This window comes from Leptonychotes weddellii, chromosome 4 (assembly GCF_054177405.1).
Source record: "Leptonychotes weddellii isolate Sample4059 chromosome 4, ASM5417740v2, whole genome shotgun sequence".
NCBI classification, from domain to species: domain Eukaryota; kingdom Metazoa; phylum Chordata; class Mammalia; order Carnivora; family Phocidae; genus Leptonychotes; species Leptonychotes weddellii.
The window spans coordinates 116,844,479-116,865,012 of record NC_138372.1 but is presented as its reverse complement, the minus strand read 5'-3'; the positions used below and the strand labels follow the sequence as shown (position 1 = coordinate 116,865,012).

The following is a 20,534-nucleotide window of genomic DNA, read 5'->3' as shown; positions in this document are numbered from 1 at the left end:
TTGTGGCCTGCTCAAGTAGACAGGCTTAATCTTCTACCTTCTACGAACCCAGGGTCCCAGAGGTGGGTCTCTATACTTTCCATTTCCTAACAAATGCCACTTTCAGGATACTGCTTCCATAAGAAGCATTAGCCCTTGAGGATTCGTCCTACTGATGTATATCACCAACTACCATACTTTAGAATCATTCACTAGCCTTGCAAGCACTTCCCATCATTCACAGATCTTTCTCTACCCCAAGTGATGATTTTATCACGTTATTTCTGTGTTCTCATGGATAACCCATATACAATCCTGACCTCTCAATTCCTCATTTCCAATGACCTCCTCCCCCACACTAAATCAAAACCTCCCACTATGGTCCCTATTCAGCATCCTAACTGCTCTAACTCTGAAATCATTCATGCAGACAGACTTTCTGCTCTCTGAACATGTTATATTGTCTGTCACAAAATTTCTAGTAGATTAAACACAGTTTTTCAAGTAATTTCATAAAATTAGAATTTGGGATGTTCACCAGAACTATAACTGCCCCCCACCCCCCCGGCAACATATCCTTATTTCTAGGACAGAATAAGAGTTTATTAAACATCTGCTTTAAGTTCAAGCACTCCCTATACGTGTATGCCAATAATGGCCTTGTGGGAACAATGTGTAACAGCCCAGGATCCCAGAGGCAGGTCTCTATAGTTTGGAATTTCAAGACACCTCAAGGTCTTGAATACCTGTTGAGATAAGCAGGCACCTATGATATTCTCAAAATCACACCATTTATACGACAGTTATAAAATATCTAGATCTGCATGAAGTGCTTCAATCAAAGATTTTAAAGATAGAGAAGAAAAGTGTCCATTTACTTCACCTCGATAAGGATACTGTACCCCCTGAGAATTCAGTTGCAGACCGTTTGTCACTAACACTTTAAAAAAAGAAAAAATATATTAAGAATGTAAACAAAAGAAACTTCACAAGGTTAGTACTTACTACATAATCAAGTCATATTGCAATTTATACAAAATATCTTTGGAAAGAAACTCTGGTAACATTAGGACATACAGAGTCTCCATTACAACATAGATAATTTTTGCACAGATGTACCTACCAGATATTGAATCAAGCTTTCACAAACATAAGTTAAGCAGAGTTAATGTTGTAATCAAGTATTCACGTCACTCTTTCAAAAACTCTCCATGGATCTTTATTTCCATGGATTCAAGTTTAATTTCTTGCCCTCCCTACCAGTCTCCAACTGAACTTTTTAACAAATCCCCCCCAACTTTGCTGAAGTTAAACTTAGCTTCCAAAAACACAGTATAACCATTTACGCCTTTGTGCCTTCACTGGAACTATTCTTCTATCCTAAAATGACATTTCCTCTTCCATCCAACTGAAAAAATCGTAACTATCCTTCAAGGGCCTGCACAATGCCCATCCCTCCTTGAAGCTTCCATCTCAGCTTCTTCAGCATTTAAGTCTATACATTTTTAACAACAAATTATATAACGTTTGCTGCTGTACCTGTTTCCTGTCTATAATTATTGCCGCAAAATAGTTTATAAGCTCTAGCAGAGCAGTTTTTATTTCATCTACCACTGATAACATGAAGGTTTCATCTTTCCTATTATTTGTCTGATTTCACAATCACACTTCTATCCTCGTTCACTTGTGTCCTGCTGATTTTTGTCCTGAAACTGGTGAATCTGATGCTTTACTTGTCCTGATTCTATTTGCCTCCAGGATGGTCTTGATATTTGCTTAGTTCTTGATCTTCATTTTTTCTCTAGTTTTAGTTTTATTCCCTGTGTCTAGTGCATTGCAAATTCTAATGTATGCCTGGTAACGAACTAAGTACCAAGGATACACAGCTAATTAAGAACCTTTAAAGGATTCTCAGTCTAGTGAGAAATACAGAAAGGTAAACAGGTATGTTACCATCCAAGATAAGTCCTTTTAAGAGATGTGACTCAATGCTGTGGGAGCACAGAAGTGACAACTGATCAGAGAGCTCAATAAAACATAGGTGATCTTTGAGCTAGACCCTGAATGGCTAGTAAGGGCCTGCCTTGGAGACAACAGAAAGAAGGGAATTCAAAATTGAAGCAAGAGACAGGCATGAAAGACCTCGTAATATTTGAGGATCAGGATGAAGTTCTGTGTTGCTAGAAAGTACCATTATGTGGGCAGGGAGAGGTTAATGCTTAGGGATAAGGTTGTATATGGAAAAAAAAAAAAAAAAAAAGAACAGAAAGGGGCTATGTACGGCTTTGTAAGCCAAGCCAATAAACTCTAACTCATCTAGTAGGAAGTAATTGTACAGTACTCCAAATATCCAAATGTTAATAATCAGTAAAACATACCCTCTATAATAATTTTGTTAAAAATGGCTCACTAGCAACACTTTCACATAAAGATGTATCCATGAGACAAAAAATATATTAATGTATTTACAAACCTTTTTCCTATATCCAAATTAGCTTCGATTTCCATTTCAATAGGTTTATCTTGAGTTGTTCTTGCCCTTTTACTTTCCACTACTTTTGCTGCTGCCTTAAAACACGGGGTTGTAGAAGAGAAAGGAATCCATTAAGCCATTTTGAACAAATAGCATTAAAATTAAGCCTTCTAATTCTTTGATAGTCGTAACCAATATATCTGTTCACAGGTCAATAAAGGGACTGTGCTGTGTTTTCTCCAGTAACTATGATATCAACAGCAGCTGCTTTAGTTACCTGCTTGGTTTATAAGCCTTATGGAGAAGATCTTTCCTTGTACATGTATTTGATACATACAGTGTTTACTAGGCAATTTTTAGATAAAAGGTTATTTAAAAAGAAAAATCAATAAAAATTCCAGATAGGGGCACCTGGGTGGCTCAGTCTGTTAAGCACCTGCCTCTTGATTTCAGCTCTGGTCATGATCTCAGGGTTGTGGGATCAAGCCCTGCATTAGGCTCCAAGGTCAGCACAGAGTCTGGGATTCTCTCTCTTCCCTGCTTCTCTAAACAAACAAACTCTTTAAAAAATTAAGTAAAAAATTAAAAAAATAAAAATTCCAGGGGCGCCTGGGTGGCTCAGTTGGTTAAGTGACTGCCTTCGGCTCAGGTCATGATCCTGGAGTCCCGGGATCGAGTCCCGCATCGGGCTCCTTGCTCGGCAGGGAGTCTGCTTCTCCCTCTGACCCTCCCCCTCTCATGCTCTCTCATTCTCACTCTCAAATAAATAAATAAAAAAAAATAAAATAAAAATAAATAAAAATTCCAGGTATTTATACTCCCTTAAATTAATCAGTGCTCCACTATAAGTTAAAATTTTCTGAGGCCAAGACTGGGGCATAAAATGTTATTAAAAAAAAAAAATCTTTTTAAAGGCCCTTCTTTAGTCCAATTTTATTTTCCAAAAACATGCTAAAAATTTCTTTGATCTGTTCTCCCAACTTTTTATTTTGAAAAATTTCTCCAACTCTTATTTCAAAAAAGTTTAAAAATACTGCAAAAATCACCAATAAACCCTGTAGATTTACTAATTTTAACATTTTGCCCTTCTACAAAATCACTTTTTTAAGGATTTCTATTTCAAGTATTCTCCTTTATTATAACAATTTCTAATTACTCTATTGTTAGAGTCTCTCTGAAATATGCATACCTTCATAAGAAAGGCTGATGATTTTTCATTTATCACAAAATTCACATAACTCTTAATTTTCTCCATCATGTTGTTGTAGCTGAAGTGTTGAAAAATTGAGTGGAATGTATCTCTCTGAGAGATTACCATAAGCAATTTCCTTTTTAAAGGCTAAAGACAACAGGAAAAATGAATTAACACATAAATCACAAGTAAGATTGTAGAAATTTTGTCTTATTTAAAAAAAATCACATTATAAACTCAGAAACACGAGACTTTTAAAAATTCTCATTTTAAATGGCCCACGAATGTATTTTTTTCTTACTTAAACTACTTTGCATTTCACACACATACAAAAGGATAAAAAAATAAATTATGAACCTGAATGTCCATTGCCAAGAAATAAAACATCATCGATTACACCTCCAGCTTCTCCTCTCCTCAAGGTAGCCATTATCCTGAATTTAGAATTTACCATATCCACGCATTCCTTTACATACTTGCACTAAGTATGAATGTACCCATAAATATGCGGTACTATTTAGCATATGCGTATTTTTCTGAAACTTGTTATATTTGCTCAACTCTGTGACATTTATCCATGTTGATCTGATTTTTTTTTTAAGATTTTATTTATTTATTTGTCAGAGAGAGAGCACAAGCAGGGGGAGAGGCAGGCAGAGGGAGAAGCAGTCTCCCCGTTGAGCGGGGAGCCCAATGCGGGGCTTGATCCCAGGACCCTGAGATCATGACCTGAACTGAAGGCAGATGCTTAAACAACTGAGCCACCCAGACGTCCCCATGTTGATTTGATTTTTATAGAACTAGTTACTTTCACTATCGTACAATATTCCACTGATCAAAAATACCATTTGTTCATCCATTCTTCCAGTCTTTTGAAAGCTTTTAGAGGCTATTTTCTATTACTGCAATACTGTTAAACATTTTTCTACAGGTCTTCTTGTACACAGTACAAGCTTCTCTTGGACATTAGTTCTTTCAAGACTGGTTGCACAATAAAAGCTATAGAACCTTCAAAAAATTCTACTTCTCAGGCTGTATTCCAGACCAACTGTCTTAGTGGGGCCTGTTTGTTTTTTTTAAATAAAACTTCATGGCTTTTAGGGACTCCTGGGTGGCTCAGTCAGTTGAGTGGCCAACTCTTGATTTTGGCTCAGGTCATGATCTCAGGGTCCTGGGATTGAGCCCCAAGTTGGGCTCTGTGCTTAGTGAGGAGTCTGCTTGAGAGTGTCCCTCTCCCTTTGTCTCTCCCCACCCCACTGGGGCACGCTCTCTCTAAAATAAATAAATAAATCTTAAAAAAAAAAAAAAAAAAAGCCTTCATGGCTTTTAAAATGTGCAGTAGGGGCGCCTGGATAGCTCAGATGGTTAAGCATCTGCCTTCAGCTCAGGTCATGATCCCAGGGTCCTGGGTTCAAGCCCCATGTCTGGCTCTTGGCTCAGCGGGGAGCCTGCTTCTCCCTCACCCTCTGCCTCTCCCCTGCTCATGCTCACTTTCTCTCTCTCTGTATCTCTCTGTCTCAAATGAATAAATAAAAAAAAAATCTTAAAAAAAAAAAAGTGCAGTAAAAATAAAAACAGTTACTCTAGGGTATTTATCTAGAAGTAGAATTGCTGGAATGCATACTTACAGATTTTGCTAAAATGCTCTCCAAAGTTTAAGCACTAATTTACAGCACTAAGAAGGTATGGCAGTCTTACCATTTCCCCACTCTTCAAGCGAACTGTTAGTATTCTAAGGTATTTTAATCATTGCCAGTCTGAGGTACAGGAAATACTATTTCAATATATTACTTGGGATTGCCCTGATTACTCATGCTAGTGAGGTTAAGCATTTCCTTTTATGCTTACTGGCTGTAAGCTTTCTTCTGTGAAGTATAGAGTGGCCTTTTCCAATAACCTCACAATGCTAAGGCAAAAAAGTAGGGGCAGGGAACCCAATGAACAGATCAGGCTTTCATCTGAAATCTCTGGAGGGTTATACCCTAGGAACAGCGGCAAATTAGAGATAGACAGCCTTAATAAAACTTCAACCTACTCTTGACTCAGCTCAGTCCCTCAAGAGATTAAGGTAATCACCCCCCAACTGTATAGAAGCATGCTCAAAGGTGCTCAACTTCACTAGTCAAAGAAAGAGAAACCAAAACCCAATGTGATACTGCTACATATTTGCCAGAATGACTAAAAGGAAAACTACAGAGAAGGTCTGTGAAGCAAGCGGAACTCTTGCACACTGCTGAAGGAACGGATGTAACATAACCACTCTGGAAACCTGTCTGGCAGTATCTACTAAATCCGAGTATGTGCATATCCTACAACCCATCAATTCTATTCCTAAGTATATATCCAACAGAAACACATATTTGTTCTACAAAAATATGTAAAAGAAAGTAACAGCCCAAAACTGGAAATAATCCAAATGTTTCTCAACAGCAGAATGGATAAGTTGCATATTCCAACAATGGAACAATGAGAATAAATGAACTATTGTTACAAGCAACACCATGGATCAATCTTACATAAACTTGCTATGTGATTACATAAAGTTTGGAAACAAGTAAAACTAATCTTGGATGTTATAAGTCAGGACAGTGGTTATCCTTGAAAAGATGGGAAGGACAGTGACAGGAGGGTGCTGGCAATGTTCTCTTGATCTAGGGGGTCATCACAAAAGCGTGTTTCTTGTGAAAACGCATCTCTTTATACACTTATAGTACATGTATGCTACTAAAGGTATGCTACTGTTCAATAAAAAGTTCGCTAAAAATGTATAAAACTATTTTTTATTTCTTTAATAAGCTTAATTTATTCCAACACTTTTTTACTATTTAAAACCTAAGTTCAATTGACCTTAACATTACACATAAACACAAAAACTACTAAAGATCATGTAAGAACCCTCAAGAAAAATAAGCTAATTATAATGCTTTTTTCTGGGGGTGCCTGGGTGGCTCAGTCAGTTAAGTGACTACCTTCAGCTCAGGTCATGATTCCAGGGTCCACTGGGCTCCCTGCTCAGAGGAGAGCCTGCTTCTCCCCCTCCCCCCGCCCATGCACGTGCTCTCTTTCTCGGTCTCAAATAAATAGAGTGTAAAATATCCCATCAATACTTTTTTATGTTGATTAAATGTTAAAAATGATGTTTTTGGATATATTGGGCTAAATGAAATATTAAAATCCATTTCACTAGTTTCTTTTTTTTTTTAGATTTTATTTATTTATTTGAGAGAGAGAGAATGAGAGACAGAGAGCATGAGAGGGAGGAGGGTCAGAGGGAGAAGCAGACTCCCCGCCGAGCAGGGAGCCCGATGCGGGACTCGATCCCGGGACTCCAGGATCATGACCTGAGCCGAAGGCAGTCGCTTAACCAACTGAGCCACCCAGGCGCCCTCACTAGTTTCTTTTAACTTTTTTAATGTGGCTGCTAAAACACATGTGACTTGCAATTACATTTCTATTGGACAGCACTGTTCTATACTGTTTAAAAGATAAAGCATCCCTTTCTTCCTCCAGTGCTCTTTCATTTACCTCACTCCATATAAGCAGTTCTAAAATTCTGATTCTAATATAAACAACTACCTCATAAGAATTCGGGTCATCAAATATTCTTTCAAAGACTTCTTCCGCTTCTTTAAAATTGCCATTTTCCATACAAACAGCTATAGCCTAAAAGACAGGATGACAAATACAAACCTTAGATTGCTTTTTAAAAATGTATAATTGTTGTTTAATATTGAAATAAGTCCTGGTTAAGTCTCAACTACTTCACTTAAAAATTTTGATACATGATATAAAATATCTTTTCAAAGATGAAATAACTGTGGTTTGAAAAAGATGTAAAAATTTTTCATTGGCCCCTTTGCATATTTACTGATAAATGCCCAAGCATTCCAGCTCTTTCAAATTTAGCCCAATTAAAAGCAGACATTAATAAATAAATTAGGAGCTACATTATGTACATTTAGGACCCACCTAAATATTACTTTGAGCAAAAGGGAAATGAGAGAGGAGGTAGATGGCGTTCATGACAATTAGGATATATAAAATTAGCTAGCAGGATCCCCGGAAAATCTCTAATAGAAACCTAGGAAGCCAGATGCTTCTGAATGATCGATTGATAAACTGGTCTTTCTAATACAGTATGTAGTAAAATAGGGAACCATCGTTACCATCTGGGTAGCTTTGGCAAGCAATTTAACCTCATGTGCCTCTTGTTTCTTTGTATGGAAAATGGTGGAGATAATAGTACCTATTCGTAGGGCTGCCGTAAGGATTGGAGTTCTACATGAAAAGTGCTTAGAACAGTACCTGACAAAGAGTAAGCAATGTATTGCATATTTGCTATGTATTTATGGCAACCCACTCAACTTTATACTAGTATATTAATGATGGCCTCCTTCTCTAGAACCCCCCAAAACTGAGGTAACATAACATATCTCTTTGTCCCAGGCTGAAATTCTTAAAAGTAGCAGTCATATTTCTGCCATTCTCTTCTGGTCTTAATTCTACTTGGCAGTCATCATACTAACAATAATTAATTTTGGGGAAGGTGAGATATCATCTCGATTTTCTCTCCTACCCAACCATAAAATAATTTTCTAAAAATGAGGACAAATTTATTTAACTAGAACAATCCTTAGTATTTGCTTTGCTTGTTAGCAAAACATACTTTCCCTGCTACTGTATCTTTGAATAACTTTTTTAGCTTTTCACTCTTTAATAAGGTGACTCCTAAAATTCCCTCTACATAGTTAAAATTTTACATTCTCTTATTTACAAAAATCCATTGATTTCTTTTTAAATATTCTTATTTCTTTCATATTTATCATCTTGAATAGAAATTGGGAGAGCACAAATCACTGGTTTTTGAAAGCTGCTTTATGATCTTTAAATCAATGTTATGTATTTTCTCAAATGGGGGCAATATATACTTACGTAGCAAACAGTAAGTCCCTGTTCTCAGAGCTTGCGTGAAGACTATAAACCAAAGGTCAAATTTCTGAAGAGAATGATTATATTAAATTTTACTTTGGGTTTACTGCTCAACTTCCATTAAGTGGTTCTTAATTTCTTTAGATGTTATATGCAAAATAATAATAATAATGTAATACACATACCTGAATTTTAATTAAATTCTGTATCTCTTCATGAAGTTTGTCATGTTCTTTTTCAATGGAAGCCCAAATTGTCAGAGCTGATTCCAAGGGTGTAATTCGTTCATCAGTTTCAAACTGTGCATCTTTTAAAATCAGGACAAAAATAACTAACTTAGGAAGTGAAGTAGAACCTTACACTTTGTCAATTTTTTATGATTTCATTTCTTTAAATATTTACTGAGTATGTACTATGTGCCAGGTACTATTCCAGTCCGTATACAAAAGTTTAGGCAAGTGATTTGATTTTTCAAGTTAATTTCCTTTGAAAAACTAGAAGGAGCATGTAATTTAAATGTTAGCAGTTTCAACAATTTCTACTTTGTAGAAACAATTTCCTGTTTTCTCCTAATTGTTTCTCCAACATTTTAAACATAAAAATATCTTAATTCATATACAAAAAAAGTCTCTTTATATTCCAGGCCCTGTGCCAGATACTTAGGATCAGACCAGGAAGAAGAAACAGTTCCTGCCCTTATGAAATTTGCACGCTAGCTAGGAAGAAAGACAAACCAATGTGACTGGTACTTTACTAGAATTATGTATTATGCTGGTGATTGTCAACCCTACCTATACCTCAAAATCATCTGAGGAGCTTTTAAAAAAATTCAGATGCCTAGACCCATCCTCTAGAGACTGGTTTAGTTAGTACAGGGTACAGCCCATGCATCTGTATTTTCTAAGAAGATTAGTTCTATTAAAGGATACTAACAAAGAATCTTTTATGAAAGAGAAACCATCCAAATTAGGACACTGAGGATAAACAGGAGATAACTAAATGAAGAGGATAAGGATGGGAAGGAGAACATTTCAGGAAGGCAGCAGCAGAACATAAGACAGAGGACAAAAGATATTCACACTCATAGTCAACACATATTAAGGTCCTACTATGTGTTAGGCACTATGCTAAGTGTTTAACATGCAGTAGCTCCTTTATCCAAACAATTTCTTTAAAAGGGTATATAACATTATCAACCTTGTCTTATAAAGTAGGACCTGAGACTTAGAGAGGTCACACAGCTAGCAAGTAGAAGAAGCAGACACCAGAACCCTTAAAAACCACTTACTGTGTCTCAGAAAAAAGGTGTGTTTCAGGAATAACAAGATGCCTGGTAAGGCTAGAGTATGTGCTGGAAAACATTAAATATGAAAATGCAAAGGCAGATTGCCTAATCCTTCTTCATTTCACATTTGTTTTTCTTTTAAAAACTCACTTCAATATTTGTATTTCCTATTAAGTCTTTCTTGACTGATATTATCTAACCCATATCATTAATCTGCTGCCTTCTTATAAATGTGAAATGTAGAAAAAAATGTACTTATAGAAAAAAGTGTTAGATCTTAACTTCAAAAATTTTAGAGTAGCCTTTTACTTTCAGGTAGAATGCAGGATATTGCAGTAGGCCAATGCTCCCATTATGACCAGAAAAAAGTGGAATAAATTGCAAAATTATATTGCTAAAGACATGGGATAGTAGTGGAAGCAAAAAGAACTAGATGAACTACATTTCCAGGGTTTAGTGGATGATTTGCAGCTTTTCTTTCCTGGCCTCATTTGCTTATAAGGATGAGGATTCAGTGTATTCCAGGCAGGGAGATTTTACTGGGGTAAGAGAAATGAGGAAAAGCTCCTGGTGGTTTCCTTGGGACTAGTTGGTGGACTGGAAACTAGAGGAACTGAAACACATGGTTGGTTTTCCCCTCAGGACACTTGCTGAGTTCTGGGGTGCTGTAGAAAGCTGGAGTAGAAAGGAAGGGAAGTCTCCCAGAGTTGCACAGATCTTAAAAAATAAAATCCCATGAGATGAGGGTGGCTGCCATAAACAAACATTTCCCCTACAAGACATTTACCGTATTTTAAAGTTATTTGCGGCAGGAAACTAAAGCTAATGTGGTAACCACTGGCCATATATAATTAATGAGCCGTTAAAATATGGCTAGTTCCAAATTGAGATGTGCTTTAAGTTTAAAATATACCCCAGATTTCAAAGACTTACTGCAAAAAAAGGGGTAAAATATCTCATTAACATGTTTTATATTGATTATATGTTGACATATATTTTAGAAATATTGGGATAAATAAGATACTGCTAAATTTAATTCCACCTATTTCTTTTCAATTACATATGTAGCTCATCTTATATTTCTAGTAGGCAGTGCTGCTGCTGAGCAACCACTTAAAAAAAGGCAAAGAGTTATGTATAGCTAAAAAACCAACATATAAATTGAAATAAAAATTTTTTTTTTTTTTATTTGAGAGAGAGAATGAGATAGAGAGCATGAGAGGAGGGAGGTTCAGAGAGAGAAGCAGACTCCCTGCCGAGCAGGGAGCCCGATGCGGGACTCGATCCTGAGACTCCAGGATCACGACCTGAGCCGAAGGCAGTCGCTTAACCAACTGAGCCACGCAGGCACCCTGAAATAAAATTTTGCTGTTTTCACTTGAGTTCATTATGGTGAAATACATTGATTCTTGATAATTGACATGGGCCTATTCTAAGATATACCTACAAGGGGATCCTGGTGAATTTCAATATTAATGGGGTTACACACAAAATCTGCATTTCTTTTCAGAAAGAAAGGGTTGTCAGGGGAGAAAGTAAGATCCACTGAACAACTGCTAACATGTGAAACACAGTTGGGCACTTTATGTTGTCATATTTAATTTAGAAAACAAGTGTTAACAACCATGCTAACTTACTGTCTACATGGTCAGGAATTCTCCAATTACGTCCACATCAAGATGGTTTTCTTCTTTAGCTACAGGCCCAGACTACCTATAGTTCTGTCTCCCCTACATTTACTCTGCTTCTAGTCCTATTCACTTATGGTCATGGCACCAACTCCAGACCTGGCCTCACCCCCAACAAGAAGCATGCTATGTGAGCCAGAGCTAGGTAGCGAGGGCCATGAGAATGGTACAAACACACTGGGATTTTATGTAACACAATAGGATTGTAAGTAAGTGGTTTCATTTTAAGTACCGCCTACCACTTGGCACTGTTGGGAAAGCATTTTGTATACTGTAAAAACCAACATAAATATGTAATTATTTGCATCAAAAGGTCCTTTAAATGACCATGTTGTAAATATCAGCCATTACTCATAAACTGAAGCAGGCTTACCCATTACAACCTAAAATAACCTGTGGAGATAAAAGAGAGAGCTATTATAGCAAAAATCATATTCACCTATCTAAAGAAGTGCTGAAATCCAGTTCAAATAAGAGGTGTCAATTATCAGAGTTGCTACTAAAATCAGTGTGTATAATAGTAAGAGTCACCACAAAGTTACCGTACAGTCAAATCTGACGTAAACGCTCCAAAAGACAGTCCATGAAGCGGGGCTCCCCAAGAGCAGTGTCAGAATCACCTGGGAACTTATTAGGAATATAAACTTCAGGGCCCCTCTTATCCAACCTATTGCATCAGGAATTCATGGTGGAGAATTTTTTTTTTTTTTAAACAAGTTCTCTAATAATTCTGAAGCAAGCTAAGTTTGACAACCAGTGCTCTAAGAAGATTGGAACTATATTTCTTTTAGTTGCTTTAGATATGTTTGTGTAGATGAACGTACCAAACACATAGTGTCAACTCTCAAAAATAACAGATCTCATCTGTTTCTTCTCATTGTTTTACCTTTATACATAGATTAAAATATTTCCAACAGAAGATAAAAACACATACTTACCGAGAGATTTTCCTGCTGCAATTCTTGTCAAAAACTGACATATGTATATAGTTCTCAATTGATAAGCTGTTAGACTGGACATTCCATGGATAATAGCTGAAAAAGAAAAACATTAAAACATTTTTTTTAAAAAAGCCAAACTTGACCCAGCAGTGCCTCTGTGTGGTTGGTTGAGTAATTAGGTTACAAACATGCAAAAATGATCACAAACTGAGAGCTGTATGCTTTTGTTTATAGGCATTTTTTTTTTTAAAGATTTTATTTATTTATTTGAGAGAGAGACACAGCGAGAGAGGGAACACAGCAGGGGGAGTGGGAGAGGGAGAAGCAGGCTTCCCGCGGAGCAGGGAGCCCGATGCGGGGCTCGATCCCAGGACCCTGAGATCACGACCTGAGCCGAAGGCAGACACTTAACGACTGAGCCACCCAGGCGCCCCTATAGCATTTTTTTAAATGAGAAAAAACAGCAAAGAACACTTTTCTTACAAAGTAAAACAGATTTCCACATGCAGAATAATAAATATTTAATAGTACTTCCACAGGTAGCACTCCATACTAACAAAAAGGGAGATTTAGATTCAAACTGTAAAATGTGTCAAATCATTAGCTGGAAGCTTTATACCTTAAACTCCTAATACTGTAGGAAATATTTTATATTATTTTGGTCAAGGTTTCAGTTAAGTGAGTCTGTTAAGTTCACAAAAACTTAAAAAATATATATTTATTGGGGCAAGATGGCCGCAACAGGGATGGCCCAGGTGGTGACGGGGTGCTAGACCCTAGGCCCCGAGCCTTTCCCAAGGGCCGTGCGGGTCCAAAGAAGTGAGCTCACAGCCCAATCCAACAAACGTGTGTTGGCCTTTCTCGCCATGGGGATGTTGCAATAAAGCCTCTGCCCCAACAGGCAACTCCAGCATTCTGCAGCACTGACCTGGAAGCCCCGACCTGCAGTATAAGCGCCAGAGGGAGGCAGGAGGCCAGTCAAGCTGGTCCTGCTGTCCCGACAGATGCATGCGACACTGAGCACCCCAGGCCTATGGGCCCAGGGAGGCATGGCCTCCCTCAGGGCAGCCACCTCTGCTGGTTGCACTGCGCTTTCACCTTAACACTCTGCTATAATGCTCTGCTAAGCAGAGGCTCCTGGGAAAGCGGAGAAGTGAGCACGTTAGACCTTCCATGCTGGCTGGTGGAAGAGTCTGTGGTGGCAGAAGAAGGCACTCCATGTTCTAATTCCCAGGCTAAAACCACCTCGAGTGTGGTTTCTCAGGGCATGTGGAAAAAAATCATATTCAGCTCATCTAAGAGGAATGTTCAAAAGCTGCCACTCAGCTCTAATGTAAAAACACTTATTCTGGAAATTCAAAGGGGCTGTCGTGGGTGTGGCCTTGGTTTTTGCTTTGTTCATTGGTGACAGCTGGAAAGAAAAGCTCTGGAAAAGGTCTGGAAGCAAATCGAGTCCATCTAGCTACCTCTTACCCTTTGATAGAGGTCTTAAGGATTGTACCTGACACAGAGACAGTACAATGAATGGACTTATGCCCTTCATTCTTGGGAACTTGTGGTCACCCCCTTCTTGGTCTCCTGTCTAGATCATCAACCTAGCAAAATAAAGATAATAGTTCCCTTCCCTATTGTAATTTGGTTTGGGACAGGAAGTCATGGGGGCAGACATGGAAAGGGGGTAGCAACTTTAGGCCCCCAGTTTACCAACTACCTATCTTCCCCTTCTGCTATTGGTTTAAAACTTTCAGGATACAATTTCAGCAAAAAAAGTTTATTTCTCCATCAAAACCTCTGTTTCTCCACAACCCTAACTCCAAAGAAGAAAGAAAATTGCAGATGTATAAAAACAAACACATTTATTATTATTAATCTCCCAAATATTTGAGTGCCCACCCAGATGTTATGTTAGGCAGTGAGTATAATGGTGTGTAAACCATAATTCTGGACCTCAGTGAATTTATTACTATGTAAAAATGAAAGACAAATGATTAAGCAATTAAAGTAAAAACATGGAGAAAACTGAAAAAGACAAGTACGGAATGCTGTGGGTGCAATATAACAAACCTTAGAGTGTGTTTTAGTATAGTTGGAGGGAGAAGATAGGAAAGCTTCTCTGAGGAAATAATGTTTAAAGTAAAACCTGAAGATGCCACTGTTATACTTCACCCAGGGCTTGGTTGGTGTATGTAAAGATTAAATCAACTAGCAAAACCAAAAAGCAGTCCTGCAGCTACTAAGGAGATAAAAGACAAATACATTTATTTGTATTTATTTCCTCAATTCAAAAATAGCATAATCTTATACTATACTAGAGATTATCTGGGCCAAATACAGCCACAATTTAATTAAACAGGATGCAGAGAGAGCACAAAATTTATATAAAATTTAAACAATTCATTCAATATTTATTAAACATCTACTGCTAGTCAATGTTAGGGGCTGATAAGACAGTCAGCCTCCTGGGGCGCCTGGGTGGCTCAGTCGTTAGGTGTCTGCCTTTGGCTCAGGTCATGATCCCAGGGTCTTGGGATCAAGCCCCGCATCGGGTTCCCTGCTCAGCGGGGAGCCTGTTTCTCCCTCTCCCACTCCCCCTGCTTGTGTTCCCTCTCTCGCTGTGTCTCTCTCTGTCAAATAAATAAATAAAATATTAAAAAAAAAAAAAAAAAAAAGGACAGTCAGCCCCTGCCCCTCAGGAAGGTTTTAGCTTGAGAAGACATAACCCAAAATTTATGCAAGTTATTAATTAAAATTTTAATGCCACAAAGGTTAAAAGTATGGTATAGAAGCAAAACAAAAGAATCTACTCTTTTCTAGAGAAGAAAGTCAGACCTCTATCTTCACTTCCCTCCACCTTCAATTTAGTCCACTATGCAATAACTACAAATCTCTTATACACCCCTGCCCTTCTGTTCTTTGTACCTGCTAGACAAAAAAAAAAAACAAAAACAATGAAAACCTGGTTGAACCTTGCTATCTGCTTTTTCCTCACCTGTAACCAAACATTGCTGACAGAAAAACACATTAGGGAGATCTAATGACTAGCTACAATAGCAACCATATTTAAGCACTTGTAATACCAGGCACTAGTCTAAGCACTTTACACCAGTGATTTTCAACTTGAGGTCATTTTTGTCCCCTTGAGGACATCTGGCAGTGTCTGAAGACAATTCTGATTATGAGTGGAAGGGGGATGCTCCTAGCATCTAATAGTTGAAGTCAGGGGGGCTGCTAAACATCCTACAATGTACAGGAGAAGCCCCACCTTCGCCCTCCTCCACTCTCATGCATACACAGAACAAAGAATTATGTGGTGCAAAATGTCAACAGTGCTGAGGTTGAGAAACCTTGCTTTATACCTATCAACAGCTCTGTGAGGTAGATACTATTATCACGATTTTACAGATGAGGAAATTGAGGTACCAAAAGGTAAGTAACTTGCGTCAGGTCTTATAGCTAGGAAGTAGCAGAGCCAGGAATCAAACTCAGACAATTTATTCTGGAGCCCATGCTCTTAATCACTATCTTACACTGCTTCCCATGGAAAGAGACAGGTTAGGAATAACAGTCCGTAAAAGGCATTATCTGAGTTAAGTGAGGTGTGAGAACAATTCTGAGTCAGAATGAAAGAACTAAGAATTTTCTAGAAAGCATCAAGAGTTGTGTATTTTTACAACATTGAAAAGTGTAATAAATGAAATCCTATAAAAGATAAAAGGGAGTCCTTTCAGTCAAAAATGGAAATACAGAGACAACACCATGTTCACAATTTATGTTACTGATTAGCAGTGCAACTTTAAAAATAGTTTACTTTCTCTGGGTTTCTGTGCCCTTAACCTTAAAATAATAGAGGTGGCCTAGATTATTCCTTGGGTCTTGATCTAGAACCTCGAAAGGAGTCTTTATTTTTTAGAACGGTTTTTAATTTACATAATTATTGTGAAGATGTAAGTCCTATATACCCTCCACCCAGTTTCCCCTATTAGTAACATCTTATATTAGTGTGAAATATATACATTAACAAGGCAATGTTAATACATTATTAACTAACGTCCATTCTTTATTTGGATTTCCTTAGTTTTTACTTAATGTCCTTTTTCTGCTGCAGATCCCACCCAGGACACATTACATTCAGTTACCAAATGTCTCTTTAGGCGTCTCTGGCTATGAAAGTTTCTCAGACTTTCCTTGGTTTTGATGACCTTGGCAGTTTTGAGGCATTTTGTACTGCGACTTGTCTGATATTTTTCTTACAATTTGACTGAGTTAAGGGGTTTTGGGAGAAAGATCAAAGAAGTTCCATATTTGACACATCATATAAAGTGTACATACTACCAACTGTCACTGTTCCTGCTGACCTTGATTACCTAGGTGTGAAGTAGTGTTTGTTAAGTTTCTCTACTACAAAATTATCCTCCCGCCAATTCCATACTGTAGTCTTCAGAATAAAGTCACTATGCACAGCACACACTTAAGGAGTGGGGTGTTATACTTCACCTCCTTGAGGACATAGTAGCTACATAAATTACTTGAATTCGGGTGCCTGGGTGGCTCAGTTGGTTAAGCGACTGCCTTCAGCTCAGGTCATGATCCCGGAGTCCTGGGATCCAGTCCCACATCGGGCTCCCGGCTCAGCGGGGAGCCTGCTTCTCCCTCTGACCCTATCCCCTCTCATGCTGTTTCTCTCTCTCTCTCTCTCAAATAAATAAATAAAATCTTTAAAAAAAAAAATTACTTGAATTCTTCTGCATGAGACTTGTTTCTTCTCCCATTTATTTTTTCCATCATTTATTTACATCATTATGGGCTCATAGATAATTATTTGACCTTTGGGTTCTAATCCAAACTATTTCCTTGCTTGAGTTGCTCTGCCCATTGGGAGCTCTTGCAATTGGTTCCTGTCCCTTTGTACTGCCACCACTATGGATTTACTTTCTGGCACAAGATGCTCCAGGTTCATCTTGCACATTTCCTGTCCCAGTCCCAGAACCAGGCCATTTCTCCAAAGAGCTCTAGTTGTCTTTCTCAAGGAATGGTATTAGAAACCAAGACTCGAGTGCTAGGTTGCTATTTAGGTTTACATTGCTTCTGTGCCCTTTCTTTTTTTTTAAAGATTTTATTTATTTATTTATTTGAGAGAGCGAGAGCACATGAGGGGGGGAGGGTCAGAGGGAGAAGCAGACTCCCCGCTGAGCAGGGAGCCCGATGCGGGACTTGATCCCGGGACTCCAGGATCATGACCTCAGCCGAAGGCAGTCGCTTAACCAACTGAGCCACCCAGGCGCCCGCTTCTGTGCCCTTTCATCTAACAGAACGAGGAAATATATGAGTATATACTAACCTGTGTCTACATATGTATAGAAATACCCATATATACTTGTATATGTAACCACTGTTAAAAGAAAACCACTGGCCAAACTCGGGCTTAACACCAAATCTAATTGCACTTTCAACCTCCCCCAGAAATATAGTCTTAACCTGTTGGTAAGGAATTTTGTGACTGGAGCCAGAGAACCTGCCGAATGGGTCCTCTCCATCCCCCAAAGGAAGAGGAGGTAATTTGCCTAAGACCCCCTTCCTCCTAAGGGAAAGTACCTAGCCTGGAACAATCCTTTTCTTTTGCTAATAACTTTCTTGCCCCGCCTTCCTTCCTTTAAAAATCTTCCATTCTGTACAACTCCAAGCTCCCCCCGCCACTTGCTGGTGGGATGCTGTCTGCCCAATTCATGAAATTGCTTATTAGATCTGCAATTAGATCTGCAAATTTACTTGGTTGAATTTTGTTTCTGAACACCATCTATACCTGTATTAACGCAAACAGGAGGTCATACTGATGTTTCCAACTCAAATTCATTTTGAGGTAATTCTACGTAGATAGATAATTCTACCCTCTTCCCCAAAGTGGACTTTTTAAATAAATCACTATAATAAACTAATTTAGGATTTAACTTTCTCATTAATGTTAATTAACCATGGCTCCAGTGTTATCTGATAGAGTTGGAAGAAGGGTTCTTGAATTGGAAGATAAGGCACAAGTGTGGACATTCCTTTTAACCTACCAGTGTTTGAGGTTGCTTAATTAGTCCATTCCTCTATAAACTAAAATTACTTGCCTAAGGAATGGGATGACCATGAAGATGAAATGTGTCAATATAGTTTTCTGAAGTATTTAATTTTATATTAAATAGCAGAGCATCTTTCTGTCATCACTGAAAAAGCCAGGCTAGTCTTCTCTGAGTCTGTGTCTTTGTCGATCAGTTACAGTCTGTGTTGGCTAGGGAGTACATTTCATTGACAGTTATTTTTATTCTGCAGCCTATACTGTGCAAGCAGGCCAAATGGGATTCTAAAAGCTCACAAAATAATAGAAAACGCCGATGCTTGGGTCACTTGGAGGCCATTGTGACCGCTTCATAAATGCCATCACGGGAATGTTTCGAAAGAAACAACAATTACAAGCGCCAAAGAAGAAAAAGGACTTGGGACACTGGGCAATTTTATACGTTTTCACTCACTGAACCCTGTATCAATTCTAAAATGGGAGTCTTATTCTTTTTACTGAAGAGAAAATCAGAATCTGAGAAAAACTGAGAAGCTGGAAATAGGCGGGTGCGGGATTCGAACCAACGTTCACCTCAGAGCCTCGGTCCCTCTGGTCGGCCGCCGCAGCAGCCCCGGTCCCTCGACCCCACTAGGCGCACCGTGCCGCAAACCGGGCCTCGACCGTCCGCCGCGGTTCTCGCCCCGCTGCGCGTCGTCGCCCCCGGCCCCAGCGCAGCCACCCGCCGGTCGCACCCGGCACTCACCCTCGGCACTGTCGCGGGTCCGGTGGAAGTCCTCGGAGCGGCCGTCGCGGAAGGCCCGGCAAAGAGACAGGCAGAGGAAATCGAGCATCCAGCCGGCAGCTACCGCCTCGGCCTCGGCCACCGGGCCCGGGTCCTCTTCTTCCTCGGGGCCCCCCACCTGCACTTGCCACTCGAGCAGTTCCTGGCACTCAAATTGCTCCTGATCATCTCTCGGCATTTCTGCCATCCCCTCCTCTTCGAGCTCTGCGTCCTCCCCATCCGCACATCCCCGCGGGCTCGTAACCTCTACGGCGGCAATTTCCGCCATGTTAAATTACTCGCGCGGGTCCGCCCCTCCAGGCGCCGAGCGACGATTGGCTCGCGCTGGAGGACCCTGGGCGGTGCCCCCAAGGGTCTCTTCCGCCGATGGGAAACCACCAATCACACTGCCAGGATGGGCGAGCGACTTGAGCCTTGCTTTTGATTGGCCGAGGCCTGCTCCCGCCTCTGAATAAATTCCCAGCCACGCTGGGGCCGGGCTTTGTAGGTAAACTGGACTACTGCTGGCTGAGTTACCAGAGAGGTTAGGAAGTAAGGGGCCTGCTTTATACTCCTGATAAAATGCAACATCGACGGGAATGGAAACACGGTTAGTTAAAATAGAAAAGCATTTTACCTGCAGTGTACTTCAAAGAGGTAGGTTATTAGAACTTGTCACCGTTATTCAACGGTAACGCTATATACGCTAGTATTCACCTAAGACAGTACGCAATCACCAGCTAAAACCATTCCAGCGGACTTACATCCATGCCTCTCCAATCTGAGCGTACATCACAATCAGCTCGGGGGCTTGTTTAAACATAATTGCTGGGCTCCACTCCCAGAGTTTCTGTTCTGTAGGTCTGGACTGAGATCCTTGAATTTGCAAGTCTAACAAGTTCCCAGATGATGCTAGGCTGCTTGTCTGGGGACCACATTTTGAGGATCACTGCTCTAGAAAGAGTATATTACTATGGAAATGAATTTAATTAGGGTTTTAAATAGATTATGGAGTTCAGCTTTTAAACAATAAGTGAATAGTTATTTTGAACTTTGAAACTTAGAGCATAAGAGGGAACAGGGGGCTCTGGTTATATTCTGTTTCTCTACGTGAGTGATAGTTATTTTGAACATGATTTATGCACTTCTCAATATTCAATATGAATAAAAAGTCTACCTTAAAAGCCTTTTTCTTTATAACACATCCAACATTATCAAGGCTTTAT

The 20,534-nt window shown here is 39.2% G+C and overlaps 1 protein-coding gene and 1 pseudogene across 3 annotated transcripts in view; one reads left to right on the top strand and one right to left on the bottom strand.

The window, feature by feature from the left end:
* Positions 1-19,624, bottom strand: part of TERF1 (telomeric repeat binding factor 1) — a 42,149-nt gene extending 22,525 nt beyond the window's left edge. For all 3 annotated transcript variants that reach the window (XM_081816122.1, XM_081816120.1, XM_081816121.1), the window contains exons 1-7: positions 19,291-19,624; positions 12,485-12,580; positions 8,759-8,880; positions 7,221-7,307; positions 3,642-3,791; positions 2,453-2,547; positions 863-919 (exon numbers count right to left, since the gene is read on the bottom strand). In XM_081816122.1, the coding sequence (XP_081672248.1) occupies positions 863-919; positions 2,453-2,547; positions 3,642-3,791; positions 7,221-7,307; positions 8,759-8,880; positions 12,485-12,580; positions 19,291-19,597 (914 nt within the window). In that variant the 5' untranslated portion in view covers positions 19,598-19,624. The remainder of the gene's footprint in view (positions 1-862; positions 920-2,452; positions 2,548-3,641; positions 3,792-7,220; positions 7,308-8,758; positions 8,881-12,484; positions 12,581-19,290) is intronic.
* Positions 13,273-14,492, top strand: LOC115938263 (protein JTB pseudogene; annotated as a pseudogene).
* Positions 19,625-20,534: the final 910 nt, after the last annotated feature.